Source organism: Mesoplodon bidens (genome assembly GCF_964165515.1).
Source record: "Mesoplodon bidens genome assembly, chromosome: 4".
Taxonomy (NCBI): domain Eukaryota; kingdom Metazoa; phylum Chordata; class Mammalia; order Artiodactyla; family Ziphiidae; genus Mesoplodon; species Mesoplodon bidens.
The window spans coordinates 149,046,513-149,072,035 of record NC_138160.1 but is presented as its reverse complement, the minus strand read 5'-3'; the positions used below and the strand labels follow the sequence as shown (position 1 = coordinate 149,072,035).

Sequence of the window (25,523 nt, the reverse complement as noted above, 5' to 3'; positions counted from 1 at the left end):
TTCAAAGAGCTGCTCCTAGCATGAAAGTTGGACTGAGGCTCCTCCCACAACCCAGGCACAAATCAGCCCCCAGGGTGCTAGTCAGCACTGCAGTAACCACAGGGAAGTTTTGATGGGACAAAGCGGAGTACATGGGCAATTTTCCCAGCCTGCACTGACTGCTATGACAGCACCAGCGCCATCAGACTATGGAAATGTTTACAGCTGGAAGTTAACGGTCCTGGGCTGCACTGCCCCCATCTCAAACGCTCAGTAGACACGGAGGCCAGTGGCTGTCCCTGCAGACAGCACGGATGTAGGACAGTTCCACCGGTTGGCCCCCCGTGACAGATGGACAACTGGACTCGCCTGGCTCACGTGAAGTCTCGAACCTCTGCCTCAACCCTGGATGACATTTGGAGGTGATACTTAACACTGTGTATTGGAGCGTCACCAACAGCCTCGCTCACCAGCACAGGGAGTCCATTCTAGCCTGAGCGGATGGAGAAAGACCATGGACACGCATGCACGATCACCACCATATCAAATTTATTATTCCAATGGCACTAATACAGCTGGAGGTGCTCATGGTGACACTGAACAGGATTTCCTGCCTTCTAGCTTCTGTCCAAAGAGAATATCTACCCGCTTGTTCCCTCCCCCTTTCCGGAGGAAAATCCACTACGGGCCATTTACCCAAATAAACCTCTTAATGCGTTTATTTTTAACTTTTTTTGGACATATGAATTTCCCTCTTAAAAAAGGCTTCGGGTGTTCCATCTCCTCCCCCATCCCCAGCGGCCAGATAAGTCCCTGCTGTGAGGGCACTTCTGTTGCCTCTGAAATCTAGAAATAAATATCGGCATCAAGTGCTCATGTTGAGCGATGGCATGGAGTGGGCCCCGGAAACTTTTCAGGCAGAGCGTTACTGGGTCTGGACAGCCTCAAGGTGTCGTGGAGAATGTGGGGCTCTTGCTGTGGTCACCTGTCCCTGGGCGCAGGGGCTGCGCCAAGTCCCACCAGGCAGCAGGCTGCGGGGAAGCTGCCTACAACTTGTCCAGGAAGTTGTCCAGGGCCGGGATGCCTTCCTTCAGGCCTTTGCGCTTGCGCGTCTCTGCCACCACCTGGCTGGGGCGGCTGGTGCTGTCGAAGGGGTCACCGGGCAGGATCTGCCAGTGGTCGAACACACACTGGGGAAAGGCCTGGCCGCCCGTGTTGGACCTCAGGTCAGCGGTGAAGCCTGTAGGAGGCACAGAGACAGCGCTCACAGGGAAGCCCAGGTGTGGTGCCTTACGGCTCCCTGGCCTCCGCCAGGAGGGGAAGGTGGGAACACAGGCCCACACCAGAGGATCACTGAGTCCAGACTACCTGACTCATGTCAGAAGTCAGGCCCATTATCCTATCCCTCACCCAAAGGCTCCCTCAAAGGCTACTGATTAACAAGTGAGGCAGGGCTAGCCCTTCCTGGGCCTCTGGTCTCCACCTGCTCCTTCTCAGGATGAACCAGGGCTCCAGCGCAGCTGCTCTGCAGGCTTTGCTTGTAAGATTTACAGGCCCAAGGACCTTCCCCCTAATTCAAGAGTCCAGAGGCCCAAATGAGAAACAGGGCACCTCCTCCTCAACTGCGATGCAGAAAGCAACAGCTCCCATCAGACCCACCCTGTGCCATGCACGAGAAAGAACTGGGCCCCTGGGACTTCCCTGGTGGCACAATGGTTAAGATTCCACGCTCCCAATGCAGGGGGCCCAGGTTCAATCCCTGGTCAGTAAACTAGAGAGCCCACATGAATGCCGCAACTACGAGTTCACATGCCACAACTAAGGAGCCCGTGAGCCACAACTAAGGAGCAAGCCTATCGCAACTAAGACCCAGCACGACCAAATAAATATTAAAAAAGATAAAAGAACTGGGTCCTGTCCTAGACCAGATGGGCTGAATGTCTGCTGGGCTCCACCCCAAAGACAGCGGGCATCTGAGGACCACACCAGACTGGCACTCACCAAAGGACTCATTGACAGGCAGGTAGGCCTTCACAACAAACATGGGGGTGCCGGCCACCTGGGTCTCCTCAAAGACATGGCCCCGCTTCCTGTTCAGGACACCGTAGATACCACCAACCACTTGTTCCGGACACTGTCAAGCAAAGAAAGACTATTAGCAGCTGTTGGGCAGGATGGGACCGGGAGCAGCAGCTGGGGGGGCCAGGCCTCCCCACCTGGATCTCCACAAGGTAGATGGGCTCCATGAGCCGGGGCTGGGCGGTCAGCACGCTGGCGTACAGGCAGCGCCGGGCCGTGGGGATGATCTGGCCGCCCCCGCGGTGAATGGCGTCCGCGTGCAGTGTCACGTCGTGGACGTCGAAACGCACGCCCCGCATGTTCTCCTCACACAGCGCCCCCTATGGAGGAAGGGGAACACCATCAAGAAACCGCCTCTACTGCAGCTCTTGAGAACAGGTCAGCCAGAACTGTCTGTGCCAGCTCCTCCAGGTCTCACCGACAGGGACCATCTCGGCCTCCCTAGGGTCCCCTTCCCAGGAGGCAGGACCACAGCCCCACCTTGCCAATAGGCAAACAAGGACAGGAGGACCCCCCAGTGACAAATCCACCAGAGCCGTGCCTGAGCGGCCCCTCACCTCCTTGGTGGCCCACTGGAAGCCAGCCACCACGCTGTCCTTGATCTCGTTGAGGTATTGCACGCCCTTGGTGATGTCAGTGAGGATGTTGGGGCCGGTGCCATCAGGGCCAAAGCACCAGATCTTGCGGGCCTCGGCCACGTCCCACTCGTACTTCTCTGCTAGGTAGCGGGCCCGCTGCTTGAGCTCCTGGCGGGAAGACACCTCGCCCTTGTCGATGTCCTCGGCCAGGCCGTCGGGGAAGGGCCGTGCCTTCATGTACAGCCTGTTGTGCTTGTTGGGGGACTTGGACAGGCAGAGCACGTTAGACTCCTCACTGACGGTCTCTCGGTACGAGACAACTGGGTCAGATTTCTGCAAAAGGAGCACGCAGGTCAGGTCAGGTGTGCCACAGGAACCAGACACCTGAGAGGCATCTTAACAGAAGGTCTTCCTAATAACGAGGCCCACTTAACAGTGGCAGTGGCACAGAAAGCAGAGCGCGTTTGATCTCACGGCACAGAGCCATGCACGTCTTCTGTGTAAACATGAGGTGCGCAGCTAGTCCCTTGTAGGAGGAAGCCCACTGCCAAGAGGGCTGGTGAAACAGTGAAACTCCACATACGCGGTATTAACGGGGAAAAAAATCTCAAAAGATACAAGTGCTTGGCCTAACCCCACACCCCAGCATATAAGTTTTCTAACATAGAGAACAATGGGGAAAAGCTGTCACCGTACCTGAAAAAAGAAAATTTCATTCCTATAAGGAAAGAAACGAAAACACAGAAACTTTACAAGGAGAACCACACGTAAAGAAACCCAAATCCAGGTCTGAGAACAGACACAGATCTGCGCTCAGTTCTGTGGGGAGAAAAAAAGGAGAGAATGGAAACCAGAACGCACCAGCTGGGCGTGGGGCCGGCTACGTAAGCCTCAGTGTCTGCACTTCCCAAGAGCTTTTTAAAAAATTTAAGAAGCAGACCGCTCACACTCCAGCCTTGCCAACAAGGCATCTAAGCTGCTGGTGTCACGACAGCACGTATCACCTGGCAGTAACGGATGGAAGGACAGAGAACTGAGTGCCCCAGTCAATGGGCCCCTCAGAGCCCAGCCTGGACCCAGGTCTGTGCTCTCCACCGGCCCCTCCATCCTGGGGACAGTGGGCCTCCGGCCACCAGAGCAGTGCCAGGCCTCACCTTGATGGGAATGCAGGCGTGGTCCTCCTCCAGGTCCTTGAGGCAGATCTCCAGGTGCAGCTCCCCGGCACCCGCGATAATGTGCTCCCCGGACTCCTCAATGATGCACTGAAAAGGGCCACGTGTCAGCCTGAGCACAGACCCCGGGACAAATGTGGGAAACCCAAGGGCTTAGGGACAGGTGGAAAGCGGGCTCCAAGCTTCCCTCCAGATGGAAAAGGCAGACTCCCAAAATGGGGTTTTGAGGGGAAGATAGCAGGGTCCTCTTTACTCGTTTTCAACATTAACCTTCTGTAAGGACCCTCCGTGCACAACCAGCCTGTAAAGACCCAAGCAGCCTACGAAAGAAATTGGGTTCCTGGGTGGAAAACCACCATTTAAATTAAGGGCAGCACCTCTGCCAGGGCAGGTGTACCCAGCACAGCTGGTTTTCTCAACACGGAATCTCTACTTGTGTGAGAAGCCAACGTAATCTTTCCGGCTCAGCCACACCACATAAGGCAACAAACCCCTGGCGCAGGGGTCGCCTACGGCCGGGGCGCACCCACCTGCACCATGGGGTCCGACTTGGCCAGCCGCTTCAGGCCCTCCACCAGCTTGGGCAGGTCGGCCGGGTTCTTGGCCTCCACGGCCACCCTGACAACAGGGCTCACACTGAACTTCATCACCCGCATGTTGTGGGCGTGCTCGAAGGTGGTGATGGTGCCTGTCTTCACCAGGAACTGGTCCACGCCCACCAGGCCCACGATGTTGCCACAAGGCACGTCCTCGATGGGCTCGACGTAGCGGCCCATCATCAGGATCGTCCTGGGGGAGACAGAGAAGGCCACAATGCATTGGCACCAGGGTGGCAGATGACCAAACGGCCAAAAGACAAGCCTCCTTTGTCTTGGAGCCTGCGGCTGTCTTCCTGTCTGGAGGGGCAGTGCCATCCCACCCTGGGCCAAGCCCTGAATCTATCTTGCGACCCAGGTCTCAGTGACAGCTCTGGCTCCTGCACACCAGGACAAGAGCCACCTGCTCATTAACACGTGCCCTGTGCAGGACTCTGCACCCTGACCCAGGCCGGACACGCGTGCCACGGGGAAACCAGCGGCACTCGTAGGTCGTAGTACAGTCAGGGCCCTGAGGAACTAGCAGGAATGGAGGCTGTCTTCCCATTACCCACGCCTGGAGCAGCGACTGGGTGGCCACCCACCACGTAACATCTCTGGGGTCAGAGCCTGCTCTCTGGGTATTTTAAAATGTATGCTGCCACCATAATTTCAGCCTAACTGCTTCCCAACTCCAGGCTGTCTCTCACTGTGAATCCCTAGTGGGGAGGAGACACTATTTCCTGGTGGGCCTCCCCTGGCCAAGTCTACATTCAGATAACCCTCACCCTTCCCCCTTCACTGGCCTGAGGGGCGGAAGGGAGGCTGCTGGGCACCCTCTGCCTCACAGAGCACCTCACCTCTGGATTGGCTTCAGGTATAGGTCTTCCTTCTTCCCGGGTGTGTAGTTGGGCCCCATGATCCTGACCTTCAGGCCGGTGGACACCAGCCCTGAGAAGACCCGGCCGAAGGCATAGAACCGACCTTTGTCAGAGGTCGGCACCATTTTGGAAATGTACATCATAAGAGGGCCTTTGGGGTCACAGCTTTTAATGCCTGAGGAGAGAGAAAGTAACCCCCCACAGGGAAAACTGATTCCCTGGCAGCTCAGCTTTCCAGAATTCTGCAGCTCTGCCCAGCGTTCTAACCCCGGGGTGCAGGCACACCCCACGTACCCATGGCGGCCTCGTCGTCTGGAGGCCCCTCGTACAGGAGCTCACAGCGGTACTTCTGGGCCGTCACAGGGGAGGGCAGGTGGATGGTAATCATCTGCAGCAAGGCATCCCCGGCAGGTAGCCAGCGGCGCATCACTGCCTAAAGGAGGGGATGTGAGAGAGGGAGAAAAAAAATGACTCGAGAAAGAATCTAGAAGAGCAGTGTAAAACACCTGATGTTTCCTACCCACCTCTGCTGGTGACAGGGCTCCTGCTGGTGATACTTCTAATATAAGCCTGGGCCCAGTGTGGAGCCCTGACTGAGACCCTTACAGCCAGCTGTCTGATTACCTGAGAAAATGGCACTCAAGCTGGGATGGGGACTCACAGGATGGCCGCTCCACTCACCTTCAGAAGTGGTTTGCCTTCTTTGTCCTTATCTTCACTGTCCAACTTGATGTCCAGTTTTTCAATTAGTTTTGCCGTCTCCTCCTTCTTGAAATTCATGATTGCATCAAACACCTGACACCCAAGAGACATGGCAAAGTGGGTTTGGGAACATACTGGAAGCCTGAAGCTACCTGCTTCCTGCTCTGGAGCTTTAAAGGCCATCTTCGCTTACCGCCAAAGGCCTGACCCAATTAAGCAAATCACGGGGACACTTCTCAACAGATTGTTTAAAAGAAAAAAACCCTTTTCTATTTTCAGACGTTGAGCATACACTCACTAAACTCACAGGCTTGCAAAGCCTAGACCCTCCTACCTCATCTCACCTGCTGCCTGGTCAGGGAGGCTGATGGTCCCCGATGCTGAAGCCCAGGGGTCGGGGAGACTTCCCCGTCAGGGTGGAACCCTGAGGGCGTTCTGACCTCATGCCGCCTCATCCTTGTCCCAGGAGCTGCCTCTGCAGCCTGGCCCTGCCTTGCCCCATGGTATCTTGCTACTGGCTGCAGCAAGCTGGGTATCAGATTCTCAGGGAGCCCAAGGACAGCCCTGGGGATGCCTACCTATCAAGCACACGCCAGCTCACCTTGAAGATGGGGTCCAGGATGAGCTGGCAGAATGTCCGCGGCAGCTTCTTGCCATCTGGGCTGTTGGCTGACTTGCTGAATTTGCCGTTGGCTGGATCAAAGTACCTGTCAGACAAGGCTCAACCCAAGTTAGGGAATCTGGGGGGATGTGGGTGTGAAGGACCCTATAGACACTTGAGCTGTGTCTCCAGCACTCACCGGTCTCCCCACAGCTTCTTCATCATGTCCTCCACCTTCTTGGCCCGCTCAGCAGGCCCCAGCTGGCCCTCGCCCTTGGCGGCAAACTTGGCCACGTACATCTCTGCAAACTGCTTCAGAGTGAAGGCCCAGCCGTGGAGACCAGACCCAAAGCCGACAGTACCAAGGACAGGGTCAATCTGAGAGGGCAGGAGAAAGCTGTGAGTTGGAACAGTTGGACACAAACCACATCTACGAAGTCCCCAAGCACCCCAGCCCTCAGACACTGGATTTCTTCAATAGCCGTCAGGTCAAAGTGAAGAAATTTTAGTCATCATGTACAGGGTGCCCAGCTCTGCCCCCATCACGAGGGGGTGCGCGATGCCACAGGCACTGCCCCATGCCCGTTAGCAGGCTGAGCCGCTACCCCAAAGCCTCCACCGAAGTCCAACCTTCTTGCCATTCCAAGGTTCCCGGCAACCTCAACTTCCAACCTCCCAAGAATCCCCAGGAGGCCATGGCTTCACAACAGTGGTTTCCCAAGGGCAGCCCTCAAGGAGAAGACCACAACCCTTCCAGTCTGCATGAGGAACGCTGCCCACCCGGTGGGAGAAGCGGGAGGGGGTACTAGGAACACAGCAGGAGATGGCAATCCGCCAAGGGACCCCGACTTCAGCAATCAGGCAATCCTACCATGATGTTGCCCATGGGGCCGCTCTCGCCCTCCCCATAGGTGGAGATGATGACGTTGACATTCTCCACGATGCGCTGGAAGGTCTGGTAGAGCTCCTCGGGCTCCAGCTGCAGCTCAAGCAGGGCCCGGTCCATCTTGTTCATCATCAGCACAGGCTTGATGCGCTCGGCAATGGCCTGGCGCAGCACCGTCTCTGTCTGCACGCACACGCCTGTGGACCAGCAGGGGATAAGGCGTCTCCGTCGGCCAAAGAGGGGACAGCCCCAGGTTCCCCGCCATCCGTGGGGAAGCCTGCTGCTTACCCGACACGCAGTCCACCACCACCAAGGCACCATCGGTGACACGGAGGGCGGCTGTCACCTCTGAGGAGAAGTCCACGTGCCCAGGGGAGTCAATGAGGTTGATGAGGAAGCCAGAGCCATCCTTGCTCTGCTTGATGAAGTTCAAGTCATTCTCTGAGAGCTCGTAGAAGAGGGAAATGGCCCTGAGAGATTGGGACAGGTTACCCAGATGGAAGCACACCTCAGCCTGGCTCCTAACCTGCTCCCACTAGCCCTCTGGTCCATCAGGTTCCTGCCCACAGGAGTCGGGGTGGATGCTCTTGACTCTGAAGTGAGGCTGCAATCCAGTAAAAAACCAGAGAGATGCTGCAACCTGTCTCCTCCTCCTGCATTACTCATCTCTAGAGATGAACTGCAGACTTCCCACACAAGAGCTATCCTATCCAGGGACATTTACCTCTGCAGCACCCTCTGCCGGGAACCACCACCTCCCTGGTACAGGTGTAATGGTACCAGAGCCCACCTGGTTCCTCTCAAGCTCAACACACCTGATTTCAAAGAGCAGCTACACAATCAGGCAAGATCCAGAAACCCCAAATACTACCTTTCACCCTTCCCTCCCTCAGAGCCCATGACCAAGGAGATGTTACCAGATGAAGACAACTGTTGTTACAGCCTTTTTTTTTGCGGGGGAGGGGAGTTTTCTCACCCTCTTAACATCTGGGGCCAGAAAACTCACAGGGGGCGACCACAGGCAAGGCAAGGCCTTTAGCAGTATCCTTGGATGCCAGCAGCACCCACCCAGCCTTCTCCAATGCCAAGAGCCCCTTGGCCCCCCTCCTCTCCAAATCCCCTTAATACCACCCCATCACTGTGCCTCTCCAACAGGAGACAAAGGTTCCCATCTCACTAGCTGAAGCCCCATTGTCCCTCACAGTCCAAAAACCCAGCCCCAACATGCTCATCTCCCCAGAAACCGGTCAGGAAAGGGCTGACTACTGTCTATCCTCCCTACCCACCGCCCAAGGACTCAAGAGTAAGCACCTCCCCCCTCCCTGTCCAGAGGGCGTTAAGGCTTTGCTCACGTCGACTTGATAGTGATGCAACGCTCCTGCTCGTCCTTCCGGGTGTCAGTGAAGCGGGTCTCCCCAGCCCGGGCGGAGGCGATGATACCCGCCTTGCACACCAGGGAGTCCGTCAGAGTGGACTTGCCATGGTCCACGTGGGCGATGACGGACATGTTTCGGATGTTGGCCTTCTTGTCCATGATGGCCCGAATCTGGTCTACTGTGAAGTTCACCTGGGCGGAAACGGGGGGGGGGGAAGGGGAGGCTCAGAATGTCCCCGCACTCCAGGAATGAGGCTTGGCACTGAGACCTTGATCAATAGACGGCTAGGCCATGGCCAGAGGGAGCTGGTCCTGGCGCTGCCTCAACTCCCACCCAGATCCCCCCTTTCTTTGTTGACACTCCTTTAAAAGTGCAATTCACCCCGTCCCTGAATAGCCAGACGCTGGTTGTTGTCACAACCCAGAGTGACAACCCAGAATGAGTACTGGGGACTAAGTCTCAAAGAGTGACAACAGATTTCCTTTATAGTATGTTGGCGTATCTGGGGTCCAGCTGAAGGTCCCCCCACCGTGTTGCCACTGGTTATACCCCCAGCCTTCCCCCAACCAAAGGGGCTCTTTAAAATCCAAGGTCACCTCTCGCTGTGCAGGGGGGGGGTCAATCAGGTAGAGCCACGCACCCCGCCCCTGATTCTTAACTATGCCACCCCCGGTCGGGTGGGAGGCTTGCGCAGCCCTAACAGGCAGGAGCCTCCACCTCGTGGTTCTTGGAATCAGGTGTTCACAATTGGGAGTTACAGGAAGAACCAAGGTTACACAACGTCAGAAGACGAGACGCTTCTAAAGGTTTTACTCCTCCCCTTTTGCCATTTCCTTGCCGCCCCCGGCTCCCGACAGAAAATCGGACTCAAACTCCCAGCCCACGGGTTACATAAGGCGGCTCCCCTCTCCCCGCTCGCACCGCGGCACCCGCCATTACAGCGTCTGCCACATCATCATACCCCCCGCCCCGCCTCCGCCCCAGCTTCAGCCGGTCCCAGGGTCCTGGAGGCGGCGGCGCCCCCGGAAGCGGAGCTCGGCTAGCAGTGCAGCGCGCAGACATGGCGGCAGCCGCTTCCCCAGCCCCGGGCCCGCCGGCCCCGCCGCCGCCATGTCTCCTCTCCGCCAGGAAGGCCACAGCTCTCCAGGCCTGGTAGGGCCGGCCCTACGGAGGCCCCGCCGCCGATTCAGGCCGCCCGCTGAACAGCGCTGCTCACCATGGTGGCGGATGGCGGTGGATTCTCCCAGGTAGATCCGAGTGTGGCTAGCCGCGCCGACGATGGCGGCGACGACGGCGGAAGAGAACGCTGACGTCAACACCCAAGCTTTTATAGGCCGACGCCGGTTGGGCGGGTCATCTGACCCTCGCTTCTGGGGCGGGGCGAAGCGACGCCCCGCGCAGGCGCATGAACGGCCTCCCACAGGGTAACCCTTAGGCGTCGGCGCCGCTGCTCTAATATAGAGGGTCTGCGTTCCACACTTGGATTTTCCCTGGGGCGTGGTCCGCCCGGTGCAGGGTGCACGCCTACCGGATGCAATACTTAGGTGCAAAACGCGAAGAGCCGTTTTAGCTGAGAATATTAACCACATCATAGCAACTATATCAGTCTGCAAAGTGCCAAGCACTCCTATTAAAAGCAAATTACAATATTAATAGGGTCTGTAGATTGCACCAAAGTTAACTTTCTCCGTTTGATGTTAGGTAAGATGACAGTACAGGGCTTAAGAGTACTAGGGACCTCTCAGTACCATTTTTGCAACTACCTGTCTATTTACAAGGAAAAAAAAAGCCTTTTTAAAGGCAGGTATTAATCACTCATTTATTCCACAAAGACAGATTGAGCGTCTACTATACCAGGCACTGCTATAGGTGTTGTGGATATACCAGTGAACAAAACACCTTATTAGCTCCACCACTTTAAGTGTTCTTACAGTAGATACTCGTATTTTTCTATTCTTCAGTTTCCTTTTCTGCGCAGTGGGGTCATCAGTACGACCTCATTGGGGGAGAGTAAAATTCACTAAATATATGTACAGGGATTAGCTCCGTGCCTGACACAGTTCTCAATACACGTCAGCTATTTTAATTAGCTATCATTACTATTAATAAAACACATTTCAGGTACTGGTTTGCCCTGTCGCAAGCACGGGGGCTAAGCGCTTTTCTACATGCGCAATCTCATTTTCTACTTCATTTTCTCTCCAGGGGGAGGCGCAGAAAGACTATTTTGCATTTGTGTCCTAATATGACCCTAAGAAACAGCTGTATATATCAGATCTTTGGCTCAAGAGAACGAATTGGCATTGAATTCAGTATTTTTATTCTTGGTAAAGAGCCCAGCTCAATGCCTGGTACACAGTAGGCGTTCATAAGTATTTCTTGCATCAATTAATGATATTCTCATTAGCGTAAATAAACCCCTTTCAGTAAATCTTCCCCTAAACTCACTCTGTCAAAAAGAGGGGGACTGCAGTGCTTTCCCTGCGCTGGGAGAAGGGGAGACGTGCGTCTGTAAAAAGCCATGCAAGTTCGGGTCTGGACTCTAAAATAAGCCTATGCACTCCTCTCTCCGCAAAGGCTTTGCGCGTTTTGCTTTGAAAAGCGCGATCACAGCCCTGATTTCGTTTAATCGAAGACTGCCATCACTATCCCGCGTTTAACCCAGGGGGAAACTGAGGCAGGAAGGAGCTGCTCCAGAAATATCTACCGAACGACCCAGGATCGGAGCCGCAGAGTGGCAGGCAGCAGACGTCAATGCCCGAGCTCAATCCCGTATCTTTAACACCTGCGCCTGTGTTCCTGACACGTTATGTTAATTTTACAAGGCTAGCGCATGCGCCGTTCGAGGGACGCGATCTCAGCAGATGGGTATCCAGTTTCCCATTCTTTTTTCTTTCTTTTTTTTTTTTTTGTGGTACGTGGGCCTCTCACTGTTGTGGCCTCCCCTGTTGCGGAGCACAGGCTCCGGACGCGCAGGCTCAGTGGCCATGGCTCACGGGCCCAGCCGCTCCGCAGCATGTGGGATCTTCCCGGACAGGAGCACGAACCCGTGTCCCCTGCATCTCGGCAGGCGGACTCCCAACCACTGCGCCACCAGGGAAGCCCCAGTTTCCCATTCTTAATAAATGATTTATCTTCATTTTATAAAAATGTTTAAGTACACTCAGCATTCACTGTGTGCTGGGCTCCGTCTTAGGCACTTCACAGCACTTGCAAATTGGAACATTTCAGAGATTAAAAGCAAAAGTTTTCTCGTTAAGAGGGTTGAATTTGCTCGCAAGTGAATAGATTGCTTATTGAGAAATTTTAACTTAATGTAAATTAAAGAAGCCGGGGAGAGTTTAAGGGGAATGGGGAAATTTAAGACATTCCCTCCCCTCTGTAACCCTCCATGCAGAGGTATTCCACCCCACAGCTGCAGGGATGGCGCCAGATGTTGGCAGGGGACAATTCCCCACCGCCATCCCCAGACCCAGAAGCCTGGGGGAGGAGCAGGGCTTCAGCACAGAGCAAAAGCAGACAGCCAGGCTCAGGGTCTGCAGTAATAAATACAGTTGAGGGTAAAGGGCGGGGAAGAAGCACAAAAAAAAACAACCGCTGCAGAAAAGCTCTGATGCGCGTGCGCTCGCTGCGGCGCGGGGCGGACACGGAGGTCCCGGCAGCGGCTCCTGCTGACCAGAGGCCGCCACCGCACGCCCCTTATATCTGCCTTTTGATGCCGTTGAGCGCGTATTGGATACCCATCACTACCCTTTAAATCAATTAATTCACGGGACTTCCCTGGTGGCCCAGTGGGTTGGACTCCGTGCTCCCAATACAGGGGGGCCGGGTTCGATCCCTGGTCGCGGAGCTGTATCCCGCATGCATGCCACAACTAAGAGTCCACACACACTGCAACTAAAGATCCTGCATGCTGCCATGAAGATCCCATGGGCCGCAACTAAGACCCAGTGAAGCCTAAATATTAAAATATAATAATAATAAACCAATTAATTCACGTAATACTCCCCACACCCTGGGCTTTGTGTGGGCTCATTTATGCAGGAGCAAACTGAGGCTCAGAGAAGTTAAGTGATTTCCCCAAGGTCACACAGCTAATAAGGGCAGAACCAAGTGACTTAAAAAGGCATGGTTTAATGGTCCATCCATACGCTGGAATATTACTCAGCCTTAAAAAGGAAGGAAATTCTTCTCTCTTTTTTTGGCACTTTTATTATTTTTTTTGAATTTTATTTTATTTATTTTTTTATACAGCAGGTTCTTATTAGTTATCTATTTTATACATATTAGTGTATATATGTCAACCCCAATCTCCCAATTCATCCCACCACCACCACCACCCCGCCACTTTCCCCCCCTTGGTGTCCATATGTTTGTTCTCTACATCTGTGTCTCTATTTCTGCCCTGCAAACTGGTTCATCTGTACCATTTTTCTAGGTTCCACATATATGTGTTAATATACGATATTTGTTTTTCTCTTTCTGACTTACTTCACTCTGTATGACAGTCTCTATATCCATCCACGTCTCTACAAATGACCCAATTTTGTTCCAAAAAGAAAGGAAATTCTGACACAGGCTACAACATGGATAAAATGGTGTGCTCAGTGAAATAAGCTGGACACAGAAGCACAAATATTGGGGAATTCCCTTGCAGTCCAGTGGTTAGGACTCTGCACTTTCACCACTGAGGGCCCAGGTTTCATCCCTGGTCAGGGAACTAAGATCCCACAAGCTGCTTGGTGTGGCCAAAAAAAGAACAGATATTGTATAATTCTACCTATATAAGGTCCCTAAAGGAGTCAAATCCAAGGGACAGAAAGTAAAGTGGTGGAGGTCAGGGTCTGGGGGAGGGATAGTCAGTGTTTAATGGGGCAGAGTTTCCGTTTGGAAAAATGGAAAAGTCCTGGAGCTGGATGGTGGGGATGGCTGCACAACAATGTGAGCGTACTTAATACACTAAACTGTACACTCAAAAACGATTAAAAAGGTCAATTTTATGTTATGTATATTTTACCACAATTAAAAAAAAAAAAAAAAAAAGCATGGTTTAGTCAGGGAGCAACTCCGCTCCACTACTACTTCCTGGATGGATTTCAGATTTGGTTGATCTGAAGCCAGAAATCATGCGTTTAGATTCTGCCCTCACTGCCTGTGCGAACTTGGGCAAGTTACATAATCTCTCTGAGCCTCAGGATTCTTCATGTAAAATATTGAATAATAACAGAACCTATTCTATTATGGGGCTCTTGTGAGACTTAAAGAAGTTAATATACAGTACCTAGCACAGTGCCTGGCATACATTAAGCCCCGTTGAAGAGTTTGCTCCTGTTATGGGCTAAATTGTGCCCCTCCCCCAAACATATATATTAAAGTCTTAACCCCCCAGTACCTCAGAATGTGACTTTATTTAGAGACAGGGGTTTTGGGTTTTTTTTTTGGCAGTACGTGGGCCTCTCACTGTTGGGGCCTCACCCGTTGCAGAGCACAGGCTCCGGACGTGCAGGCTCAGCGGCCATGGCTCACGGGCCCAGCTGCTCCGCGGCATGTGGGATCTTCCCGGAGCGGGGCACGAACCCATGTCCCCTGCATCGGCAGGCGAACTCTCAACCACTGCGCCACCAGGGAAGCCCTAGAGACAGGGTTTGAAAGAAGCAATTAAGTTAAAGTCAGGTCTTTAGGGTGGGCCCTAATTTAATATGACACCAGTCATATTGGTGAGATTGGGAAAAGACAGGCCCAGAGGGATGACCATCTGATGACACAGGAAGAAGGCGCCGTCTGCAGGCCAAGGAGAGAGGCCTCAGCAGAAACCAACCCTGCCGACACCTGGATCTGGGGCTTCTGACCTCCAGAACTGTGAATAAATTTGATGTTTATTTACCCATTCTGTGGCATTTTGTTGTGGCCTCCCCAGCAAACTAAAACAGCCGCCACTGTGAGATAGAAACACCAGATTTTATATATTGCAACCATTCCTTCTAGAGCATTTATTAGCACTTACTACCTGCTGCATTGAGGAGAGCCAGGTACTCTCCTCAGGCACAAAATTTAAGGGGAGGGGAGCTCCAAAAAACTCAGTCCTGATGGTTTTGTTGGTTTTTTTTTTTTGACCACACCACGAGGTATGTGGGATCTTAGTTCCCCAACCAAGGATAGAACCTGTGCCCCCTGTAGTGGAAGCGCAGAGTCTTAACCACTGGACTGACGGGGAAGTCCCCGATGATTATATTTTAGTATCACTTTTTAAACTTCAAATAAACGCAAAAAAAGTCCATGATGAGCAAAGCATCCAAATCTTAAAGAAAGATAGGACCAGGGACTTCCCTGGTGGCACAGTGGTTAAGAATCTGCCTGCCAATGCAGGGGACATGGGTTCGAGCCCTGGTCCGGGAAGATTCCACATGCCATGGAGCAACTAAGCCTGCGCACCTAGAGCCCATGCACCGCAACGAGAGAAGCCACCACAATGAGAAGCCCACGCACCACGTTTGCAGCAACTAGAGAAAGCCCGCGCAGCTACGAGGACCCAAAGCAGCCAAAAATAATTAATTAATTTAAAAAATGAAAGACAGGAGCAGTATTATTGATATCTCCTTTTCTCTCAGGGTCCAGGATAACTGCACACAGCTCAGGGTTAGGTAGTCCCACTACATGCCCTAGGGATGTTCTGTAGCATGGAATGTTCTGGAATAGCCTTAGGAAGGGGTGTACTGCTTCTCTGGATGGTTGAACAGCTGAGTTTAGGGAGGTCTGGTGGGGCTGCATGGTGGGAATGGGTGGTCCATTGTTGATTCCTAAGATCACTGAACTGTGCAGAGGTCTCACGGAGGAGATGGATTTGCTGGCCTTTTCAGAAGGTTCTCACTGTTCAGATCCAGTTTACAGAGGCTAAAACTGAGACTCTTAGAGGGTAAGTGAAGGTGGGTCTGTTCCTGACTCCACCTCCTGTGAGGGCTCCCAGCAGGTCCACAGGGACTCACTGGGAGCCCTAGGCAAACTGTTTTGCATTTCTTTGTAATCTGCCCCAGGGACCTCAGGCTGAGGGACTTTCCACCCACCCCGCCCTTCCCCGCCTGCAAACACACCCATCAGCTTTGCAGCCCAGCTCAACCTTTTTGGTTGGAATTCCTCACATCCCTCCAGTCTCGGCCTTCATTGGTCTAGCAAATGTTTTCCTGGGAGCCTGTGAGAGGAAAAAAAGAATCCCTGCCCTCAAGGAGCTGACCCTCTGGTGAAGGAAATAGTCAATCAAATATCTGCACAAATGGAAGCTTTCAAATTGTGCCAGGAAGGAGAAAGAGAAGGAGCAAAGGAGAGGATAGAACAGGGAGGGCTATGATCTAGCCTAGGGGATCCCAGAGGGCTGCCTGGAGGAGGTGATTCCTTAACTGTTACCTGAAAGATGACCAAAAGTGGCGATGGCATTCCAGGGAGAGGGAGCAGCAGATACAAAGACCCTGAGGTGGGAGGCACAGTGAAGAAACAGTGTGACTCTGAGTGTAAAAAGAGCAGAGGAGGGCTTCCCTGGTGGCGCAGTGGTTGAGAGTCCACCTGCCGATGCAGGGGACACGGGTTCGTGCCCCGGTCCGGGAAGATCCCACATGCTGAGGAGCAGCCGGGCCGTGAGCCATGGCCGCTGAACCTGCGTGTCCAGAGCCTGTGCTCCGCAATGGGAGAGGCCACAACAGTGAGAGGCCCGCGTACTGCAAATAAAAAAAAATAAAAGAAAAATAAAAAAAAAAAAAGAAAAGAGCAGAGGAGGTACTTCCCTGATGGTCCAGTGGTTAAGATTCCGTGCTTGGGGCCTCCCTGGTGGCGCAGTGGTTGAGAGTCCGCCTGCCGATGCAGGGGATACGGGTTCGTGCCCCGGTCCGGGAGGATCCCATATGCCGCGGAGCAACTAAGCCCGTGTGCTGCAACTACTGAGCCTGCACTCTAGAGCCCGCGTGCCACAACTACTGAGCCCATGTGCCACAACTACTGAAGCCTGCACGCCTAGAGCCTGTGCTCCACAACAAGAGAAGCCACCGCAACGAGAAGCCCGCGCACCACAACGAAGGGTAACCCCTGCTCGCCGCAACTAGAGAAAGCCTGCGCGCAGCAATGAAGACCCAACGCAGCCAAAAAAAATAAATAAATAACAAATAAATAATTTTTTTGAAAATGTAAAAACCATTCTTAGTTCACTGGGGCACACAAAAAGGCAGTAGAGGGGGATACGGCCCCTGGGCCTTAGTTTCAGACCACCCCACCACCCTGCCCGGCTCTAGGAGAAGGGTGGCTCTATAATTTATCATCTAAATAAGAACACTTTATATTTGCAAAGTTGCGATGGAATTTTTTTAATTGAAGTATAGTTAATTTACAATGTGTTTGTTTCAGGTGTACAGCAAAGTGATTCAGTTACATATATATATGTGTGTGTGTATGTGTATATATGTATATGTGCATATATATATATATATATATATATATATATATATGCATGTATTCTTTTTCAGATTCTTTTCCACTACAGGTTATTATAAGATATTACATATAGTTCCATGTGCTCTACAATAGGTCCTTATTGATCATCTCTTTCATATATAGTACTGTGTAACTGTTAATCCCAAACTCCTAATTTATCCCTCCCCTCCCCCTTTCCCCTTTGGTAACCATAAGTTTGTTTTCTCAGTCTGAAGCTGTGATTGAAGTTTAACCAAAATACAGAAACGGCATAAATCAAACATATAAAATCTGATGCCTTTCACAAAGTAAACACATGCCAGTAGCCAATATGAAAATCAAGATACAGAATGACCAGCCCTCAGAAACCCCAGAAATCCCCTGTCTCTTCCAGTCACTACCCAAAGATACCCAGCATCCTGTCTTCCAACAACACAAACTGGGGAGGGGGCGCTATTTTTGAATTTCATACACCTTGAATCATGCAGCATGGCCTATTTTTGTTTTTAACTCTTATTCCTTGTTTATTTTTATTTACATTTTGGCTGCGTTGGGTCTTAGCTGCGGCATGCGGGATCTTTCATTGCAGCATGTGGGCTTCTCTCTAGTTGTGGTGTGTGAGCTCAGTAGTTACCGCGCACGGGCTTAGCTGCTCTGAGGCATGTGGGATCTTAGTTCCCCGACCAGGGATTGAACCCATGTCCCCTGCATTGCAAGATGGATTCTTAACCACTGGACCACCAGGGAAGTCACAGCAGCATGGTCTCTTTTGAATCCAGCTTCTTGCACTCAACATTCATACGAAGGTTTACCCATGTTGGGGATGACTGAACTTCACCTGTTCTCACTGCTCCATTCTCTTTCTGAGACGCTGGCACAATTTACTTATCCGTTTCACTGTTGGTGCGCATTTCGGTTGTTTCCAGCTTGGACCGGTTATGACTAATGCGGCTATGGAACATTCTAGCACGTGTCCTGGCAGCATTTCTGTTGGGTACATACATAGGAGTGGGAATGCTGAGTCATACACTGTGCCTGATCCCAGCTTGAGTGGATGTAGGCATTCACCAAATTGCAAATCAGGATGGGTTTGAAAGCAAAAGGGACACTAATTGATTTACACCAGAATGATGGTTGTAAAGCAAGCTTATCCCAGGCCCCTGGGATGTGTGGTCCCCCAGGGTATAGGGGAGCATATGAGTGAAGAACCCCAATGAGCAGAACTCTGATACCTCCCGTGCCTGATGTAAGCCTCATTTGTAAAATGGAACGGGTAATCCTCACCCTCCAGCACAGGGCCACACCCAGGAGTGATTTTGCCCTCAGGGGACGCTGGGCCCTGTCTGGGGACCTTGGTAATTATCACAGCTGGGGGGAGGGCAGGGAGGCTGCTCCATACCCCACAGTGCCCAGGACAGCCCCCCAGACAATGATCTGGCCACAATGTCCACAGTGCCAAGGTTGAGAAAAACCCTATATTTGGTTATTTACAACATGGTCTAAATTTTTCGAGTGCAGATAGTATTCATTCATCCAACACATACTTAGTGAGCACCTCCTGTCTTCCCGACATTGAGTGAGGTTCTGGGGACACAGAACAAGCATCCCTGTCCTGAGGGGCTTATAGTTTAGTGAGAGATGGCAGGGAGGACAGTAAATAAATATGTGATATGTCAGTTGGTGAGAAGTGCCATGGAGAGAAGTGAAATAGCATTAGGGAACGCTGTACTGGGGGCGGATGGTAGCAAACACTTTATATGTATAAAGAGATATCAGAGCAGAGCCCTGAAGAAGATCAGGGAGGGGGCAATTGTGGGTGTCTGGGGGAAGGGCATTCCAGGTGGAAGAAACAGCTTGGGCAAAGGCCCTGGGGCAGCACCATGCTTGGCATATTGAAGGAACAGCTAGGAGTTGACTGAAGCAGAATGAGTGAAGGGGAGAGAGAGAGGAGGGAGGTGAAGATGGGGGGTGGGCAGGGCCTTGTGGTACACAGGGAAGATTTGGGCTTTTACCCTGAGGGAAGTAGGATCGCAGAAGGGCTGGAGGGCTGTGGGCAGAGGAGTGGCAGGACCTGACTCAGGTACTCGGGGGCGCCCTCTAGTGGCTTCTGTGGGGAGGACAGACCATGGTGGGGGAGGGGCTGCAGGGGGGAGGCATGGCCTTGGGGATTGTGCTGGTCCAGGAGAAAGATGGTGGGCGCGGGCTTCCCTGGTGGTGCAGTGGTTGAGAATCTGCCTGCCAATGCAGGGGACAGGGGTTCAAGCCCTGGTCTGGGAAGATGCCACATGCCGCAGATCTGGGAAGATCCCACATGCCGCAGAGCAACTGGGCCTGTGAGCCACAACTACTGAGCCTGCGTGTCTGTGCTCTGCAACAAGGGAGGCCGTGATAGTGAGAGGCCCGCGCACCGCGATGAAGAGTGGCCCCTGCTTGCACAGAAACGAAGACCCAACACAGCCAAAAAAATTAAAATATACATAAATTAAAAAAGATGGCGGAGGCTGAGGAATGGAAAAATAAAATGTGGTCCATTCACACAGTGGAATATTATCAAGCCATAAAAAGGAGTGAAGCACTGACACTCGCTACAACGTGGATGACCCCTGAATACACAACACTCAGTGAGAGAAGCCAGACACAAAAAGCCACATAGTGTGTGATTCCGTTTATATGAAATGTCCAGAACAGGCCAATCCACAGAGACAGAAAGTGGGTTAGTGGTCGTCAGGGCCTAGGGGACAGGGGAGTGACTGCTAATGGGGACAGGGTTTCTTTCTGGGGTAATAGAAATGCTTTACAATTAGAGCACAGTGATATTAAAACTCATTAAACTGTACATTTAAAACAAACCCGGTGGACTTCCCTCGTGGCGCAGTAGTTAAGAATCCGCCTGCCAATGCAAGGGACACGGGTTCAAGCCCTGGTCCAGGAAGATCCCATATGCTGCGAAGCAACTAAGCCCATGCACCATAACTACTGAGCCTGTGCACCACAACTACTGAAGCCCGCACACCTAGAGCCCCTGCTCTGCAACGAGAAGCCACCGTAATGAGAAGCCTGCGTACTGCAAAGAAGAGTAGCCCTCACTCGCCACAACTAGAGAAAGCCTGTGCAGCAACGAAGACCCAACGCAGCCAAAAATAAATAAATAAATTTATGAAATAAATAAATAAAATTTGTTTATTAAAATAAATAAAAAAAATAAAACAAACCTGTTGACTCTGTCCATTTCACCCCATCCCCCCTGGCCCCCACCCTGGTCCAGGACCCCATCATCAGTTGCCTGGGTGACTGCACCAGCCTCCTCCCTGGCCTCCTGCCTCTGCTATTATTCCCCACCAGCCATTTTCCACAGCTGCCAGGGGGATCTTTGTAAATACAAATCCTATCTTACCCTGGGTTAATTAATTTTAATTTGGTTAATTTTAATTTTTTTTTTTTTGGCCATGCCACACAGCATGCAGGATCTTAGTTCCCCAACCACGGATTTAACCTGTGCCCCCTGCAGTGGAAGCATGGAGTCTTAACCACTGGACCACCAGGGAAGTCCCACTGGTTAATTTTATGTGTCCGCTTGGTTGAGCCACGGTGCCCAGATATTTGGTCAAACATTATTTTGGCTGTTTCTGTGAGGTGTTTTCAGATGAGATTGATATTTTAAATCAGTGGACTGTTAAGTAAAGCAGATTCCCCTCCCTAATGTGGGTAGGCCTTATCCAATCAGTTGAAGGTCTGACTAGCACAAAAAGATTGATCTTACTAAGCAGGAATTCTGCCAGGAGACAGCCTTCAGACTTGAGCTGTGACTTCAGCTCTTCCCTGGGTTTGAATATTCAAGGGCAGTTTCAATGTACTTGTTTCCCTAGGTGACACTGGCAAGTCATGTAACCACTCAAGACCTTAGTTTTCTCATCTGTAAATTGGACCTAACAATGGGACCTATTTCATGGGGTTGGTGTGAGGATGAAATGGTAGCACATGTTAAGTGCTTAAAACAAGGCTTGGGACTCCTCTGGCAGTCCAGTGGTTAAGACCCATGTTTCCAATGCAAGGGATCGAACCCTGGTCGGGGAACTAAGATCCTACATGCCGTGCAGCCTGCAGCGCGGCCAAGAAAACACACCAACAACAAAAAAAACCACGAGGCTTGACAGCAAGTATTACCTGGTATTGTTACCATCAGCAGGTTACAGTGATTTCCGTGGAAAGTGGAATTGGTGGGTCAAAGGTTAATTGACCTTTTTCTGAACGGCAGTCAACCCAGCCATTTGCCACACTGGCTCTTTTAAATATTCTCAGCTTCTCTTTCTCCTCATTTTTGGAAAAATAAAATATTAATCACCTGGTAGAAAGGCCTCAGGTAAAGCAATCAAAAATACCAATTTGGGAAGCAGTGGGTTTGGGGAAGAGGGGATTGGGGTTTTGTATCTGTTTAACATTTTGTCCCTGATAAGGCTGCCAAGGACAATTTTTTTTCTATTTTTCTTTCTTTCTTTTTCTGGCTGCGCGGCTTGTGGGATCTTAGTTCCCTGACCAACGACTGAACCCGCGCCCTCGGCAGTGAAAGCAGAGTCCTAACCACTGGACCTCCAGACAATTCCCTCTTTTTTTTTTTTTTTTTTAAGCGGTACGCGGGCCTCTCACTGTCGTGGCCTCTCCCGTTGCGGAGCACAGGCTCCGGACACGCAGGCTCAGCGGCCATGGCTCACGGGCCCGGCCGCTCCGTGGCGTGTGGGATCTTCCCAGACCAGGGCATGAGCCCGCGTCCCCTGCATCGGCAGGCGGACTCTCAACCACTGCGCCACCAGGGAAGCCCCCCTCTTTTTTTAATACTTAAAAAAAACTGTGGTTAACATACACATAAAATTTGCTCTCAAGTCTACTCCTTTGGTCTATGCTTCTGTGTGGATGCCAGTACCACACTGTTTTACTTAGGTAGCTTTACAGTAAAATTTGAAATCAGGGAATGTGAGTCCTTAAGTTTACTCTTCTTTTTCAGGATGGTAATGACGATGTGGGATCTCGAGATTCCATATGATTTTTTTTTTTTGGCTGCACTGCAGGGCATTTGCGATCTTAGTTCCCCAACCAGGGATCAAACCGGTGCTCCCTGCAGTGGAAACGCGGAGCCCTAACCGCTGGACTTCCACAAAAGTCGCGAGATTTCATGTGAATTTTAATTTTTTTCTTTAACTTTTTAAATTTTATTTATTTATTTTTGGTTGTGCCGAATCTTAGTTGCAGCATGTAGGCTCCTTCGTCGTGGCACGCAAACTCTTAGTGTGGCATGCATGTGGGGATCTAGTTCCCTGACCAGGGACCAAACCCGAGTCCCCGGCATTGGAGGTGGATTCTTAACCACTGCGCCACCAGCCGTCCCCCCTATGAATTTTAGAAGGGACATTTCTATCTCTGAAAACGTTGTTGGGATTTTAACAGGAATTGCATCGAATCTGTAGATCAATTTGGGTAGTGTTAACATCTTAATAATATTGAGTCAGACAACCTAGGGAATAGGAGAAAATAGTTGCAAATCATATATCTGATGAGGGATTGATGTCCAAAATATAGAAGGAACTCTTACACCTCAGCAACACACAAAAAACCCCTGATTTTTAAAAATAGGTAAAAGACTTGAATAAACATTTTTTCACAGAATATATACAAATGGGCACATGAAAAACTGAGAATCCTAATCACTAACCCTTAGGGAGTTAAAATCAAACCCCCATGAGATAACCACCATACACCTATTAGGATGGCTGTTATTAAAAACTAACAAACAGAAAGAAAGAAACAAAAACAAAGAAACAAAGTAACAAGTGATGTAGAGAACCTGGAACCCTTGTGCATGGTTGGTGGGAATGGTAAACAGTATGGAGGTTCCTCAAAAAATTAAAAGTAGAACTACCATATGATCCAGCAATTCCACTTCAGGGTATACACCCAGAAGAGTTGAAAGTGGGTCTCAAAGAGCTGTTTGTAGGGCTTTCCTGGTGGTCCAGTGGTTAAAAATCTGCCTGCCAATGCAGGGGACACAGGTTCGAGCCCTGGTCTGGGAAGATCCCACATGCTGCAGAGCAACTAAGTCCCTGCACCACAACTACTGAGCCCGCACACCTAGAGCCTGTGTTCTGCAACAAGAGAAGCCACCACAATGAGAAGCCTGTGCACCACAACAAAGAGTAGCCCCCGCTCCTCACAACTAGAGAAAGCCCGTACACAGCAACGAAGACCCAACGCAGCCAAAAATAAATGAAATAAATTAATTTTTTTTAATCCTTTAAAAAAAAAAAGAATCTTTTTTTAAAAAAAAGACCTATTGGGGCTTCCCTGGTGGCGCAGTGGTTGAGAGTCCGCCTGCCGATGCAGGGGACACACGTTCATGCCCCGGTCCGGGAAGATCCCCTAGGATGGAAGGAAAGAGGAAAGGGAGGGAGGAAGGGAGGGAGGAAGGAAGGGCCAAATCTAGCCTGACAACTGTTTCTGTACAGCCTTTGAGCTAAAAATGTTTCTTTTTCTCTTTTCAGTGTTTGAACCAAAGAATAATATTTCATAATATGTAAAAATTATATAAAACTCAAATTCAGTGTTTAGAAATGAAGTTTTACTGGCACACAGCCATGCCCATTGAGTTGCTACAGACGCTGTAGCCCGCAAAGCTGAAAATATTTATTATCTGGACCTTCACAGAAAATGTTTTCCCACCTCTAATTCAAAACAGTGTCTAGCATGTAGTAAGTGTTTGATATTTGGAAAAATTATTACTGAATATCTGATGGAAGAATCTGATGCAGTTTACCACTTAACTCTGCTCTTTGGAGAGGGTCAGGCCTGGATTAAGATTCTGGCTCTGGGGGACTTCCCTGGTGGTCCAGGGGTAAAGAATCTGCCTTACAATGCAGGGGACGCGGGTTTGATCCCTGGTTAGGGAACTAAGATCCCACATGCCACGGGGCAACTAAGCCGGTACGCCTCAACTAGAGCCCAAGTCCTACAATCTACAGAGCCCACGTGCCCTGGAGCCTGCGCACCGCAACTAGAGAAGAGAAAACCCACACGCCACAACGAAGAGCCTGCGTGCCACAACGAAAGATCCTGCATGCCTCAACAAAAGATCCCCCATGCTGCATCTAAGACCCGATGCAGCCAAAAATAAATTAAATAAATAAATAAATAATAAAATAAATCTTAAAAAAAAAAAAAAAGATTCTGGCTCTGCCTATGTCTGGGCAGGTTGCTTCCCATGTCTGAGCCTGGGTTTCATCATCAAAAAACGGGGGTCAACAAGAATGCTGATCACACGGAAAGAGCTTGATCTGGCAGTTCTGTGAGAGCTCAGCAGCCTTAGCTACTGAATCTCATGACTCTCTCATGAGTCCATACCCCTGGCCTCAACGATAAACAACTTACAGTCCATTTTGTTTCATCCACCTTTCCCCATGCCTTCCTCATTCTTTTTTTTTTTTTTTTTTTTTTCCTGGCCAGGCCACACAGCCTGTGGCTTGTAGGATCTTAGTTCCCCAACCTGGGCCCTCAGCAGTGAAAGCAGAGTCCTAACTACTGGACTGCCAGGGAATTCCCTCCTCATTAGTTTAAAGCAAATCCTATATCATTTCTTCTGTACATATGCCCTCATGTATTCTTCACAAAGACTTTTTATTTTATTCTCTTGTATTTTATTTATTTTATTTTGTACTGAAGTAGTTGATTTAGTGTTGTGTTAATTTCTGGTGTACAGCAAAGTGACTCAGTTACACATATATATATATATGTATATTCTTTTTCAGATTCTTTTCCATTATGGTTTATTACAGAATATTGAATATAGTTCCCTGTGTTATACAGCAGGACCTTGTTCTGTATCTACTTTACATATGGTAGTGTGTATCCGTTCATCCCAAACTTCTAATTTATCCTCCCCACCCTCCCAACCAGTGCCTTTCCCCTTTGGTAACCATAAATTTGTTTTCTATGTCTGTGAATCTATTTGTTTTGCAAATAAGTTCATTTGTATCATATTTTAGATTCCACATATAAGTGATATCATAGGTATTTCCCTTTCTCTTTGTGACTTACTTCATTTAGTGTGATAACCTCCAGATCCATCCATGTTGCTGCAAATGGCATTATTTCATTCTTTTTTATAGCTGAGCAATACACCATTGTATGTACAAACCACATCTTCCTTATCCATTCATCTGACAAATACTCTTTCCATAACATAGCCTTAGCACCGTTAT

At 50.6% G+C, this 25,523-nt stretch overlaps 1 protein-coding gene across 1 annotated transcript; it reads right to left on the bottom strand.

Annotated features, from left to right (window-relative positions):
- Positions 1-506: 506 nt before the first annotated feature.
- On the bottom strand, positions 507-10,148 carry EEF2 (eukaryotic translation elongation factor 2). The gene is made up of 15 exons (XM_081234035.1): positions 10,046-10,148; positions 8,806-9,020; positions 7,742-7,923; positions 7,439-7,650; positions 6,767-6,945; positions 6,568-6,673; positions 5,946-6,059; positions 5,559-5,697; positions 5,244-5,439; positions 4,339-4,597; positions 3,791-3,898; positions 2,616-2,969; positions 2,196-2,378; positions 1,981-2,113; positions 507-1,219 (listed from the first exon to the last, which is right to left on the bottom strand). The coding sequence occupies exons 1-15, from the start codon at positions 10,046-10,048 to the stop codon at positions 1,026-1,028; spliced, it is 2,577 nt and encodes an 858-aa protein (XP_081090161.1). The 5' UTR covers positions 10,049-10,148; the 3' UTR covers positions 507-1,025.
- Positions 10,149-25,523: the final 15,375 nt, after the last annotated feature.

Bases quoted from the DNA above. Each gene is read 5' to 3' on its own strand.
- EEF2 (XM_081234035.1), bottom strand. The intron at 3,899-4,338 runs GTGGGTGCGCCC...GGCCCTTTTCAG, and splicing joins AGTCGGACCCCATGGTGCAG to TGCATCATTGAGGAGTCCGG. The intron at 2,114-2,195 runs GTGGGGAGGCCT...TTTGCTTGACAG, and splicing joins TCTACCTTGTGGAGATCCAG to TGTCCGGAACAAGTGGTTGG.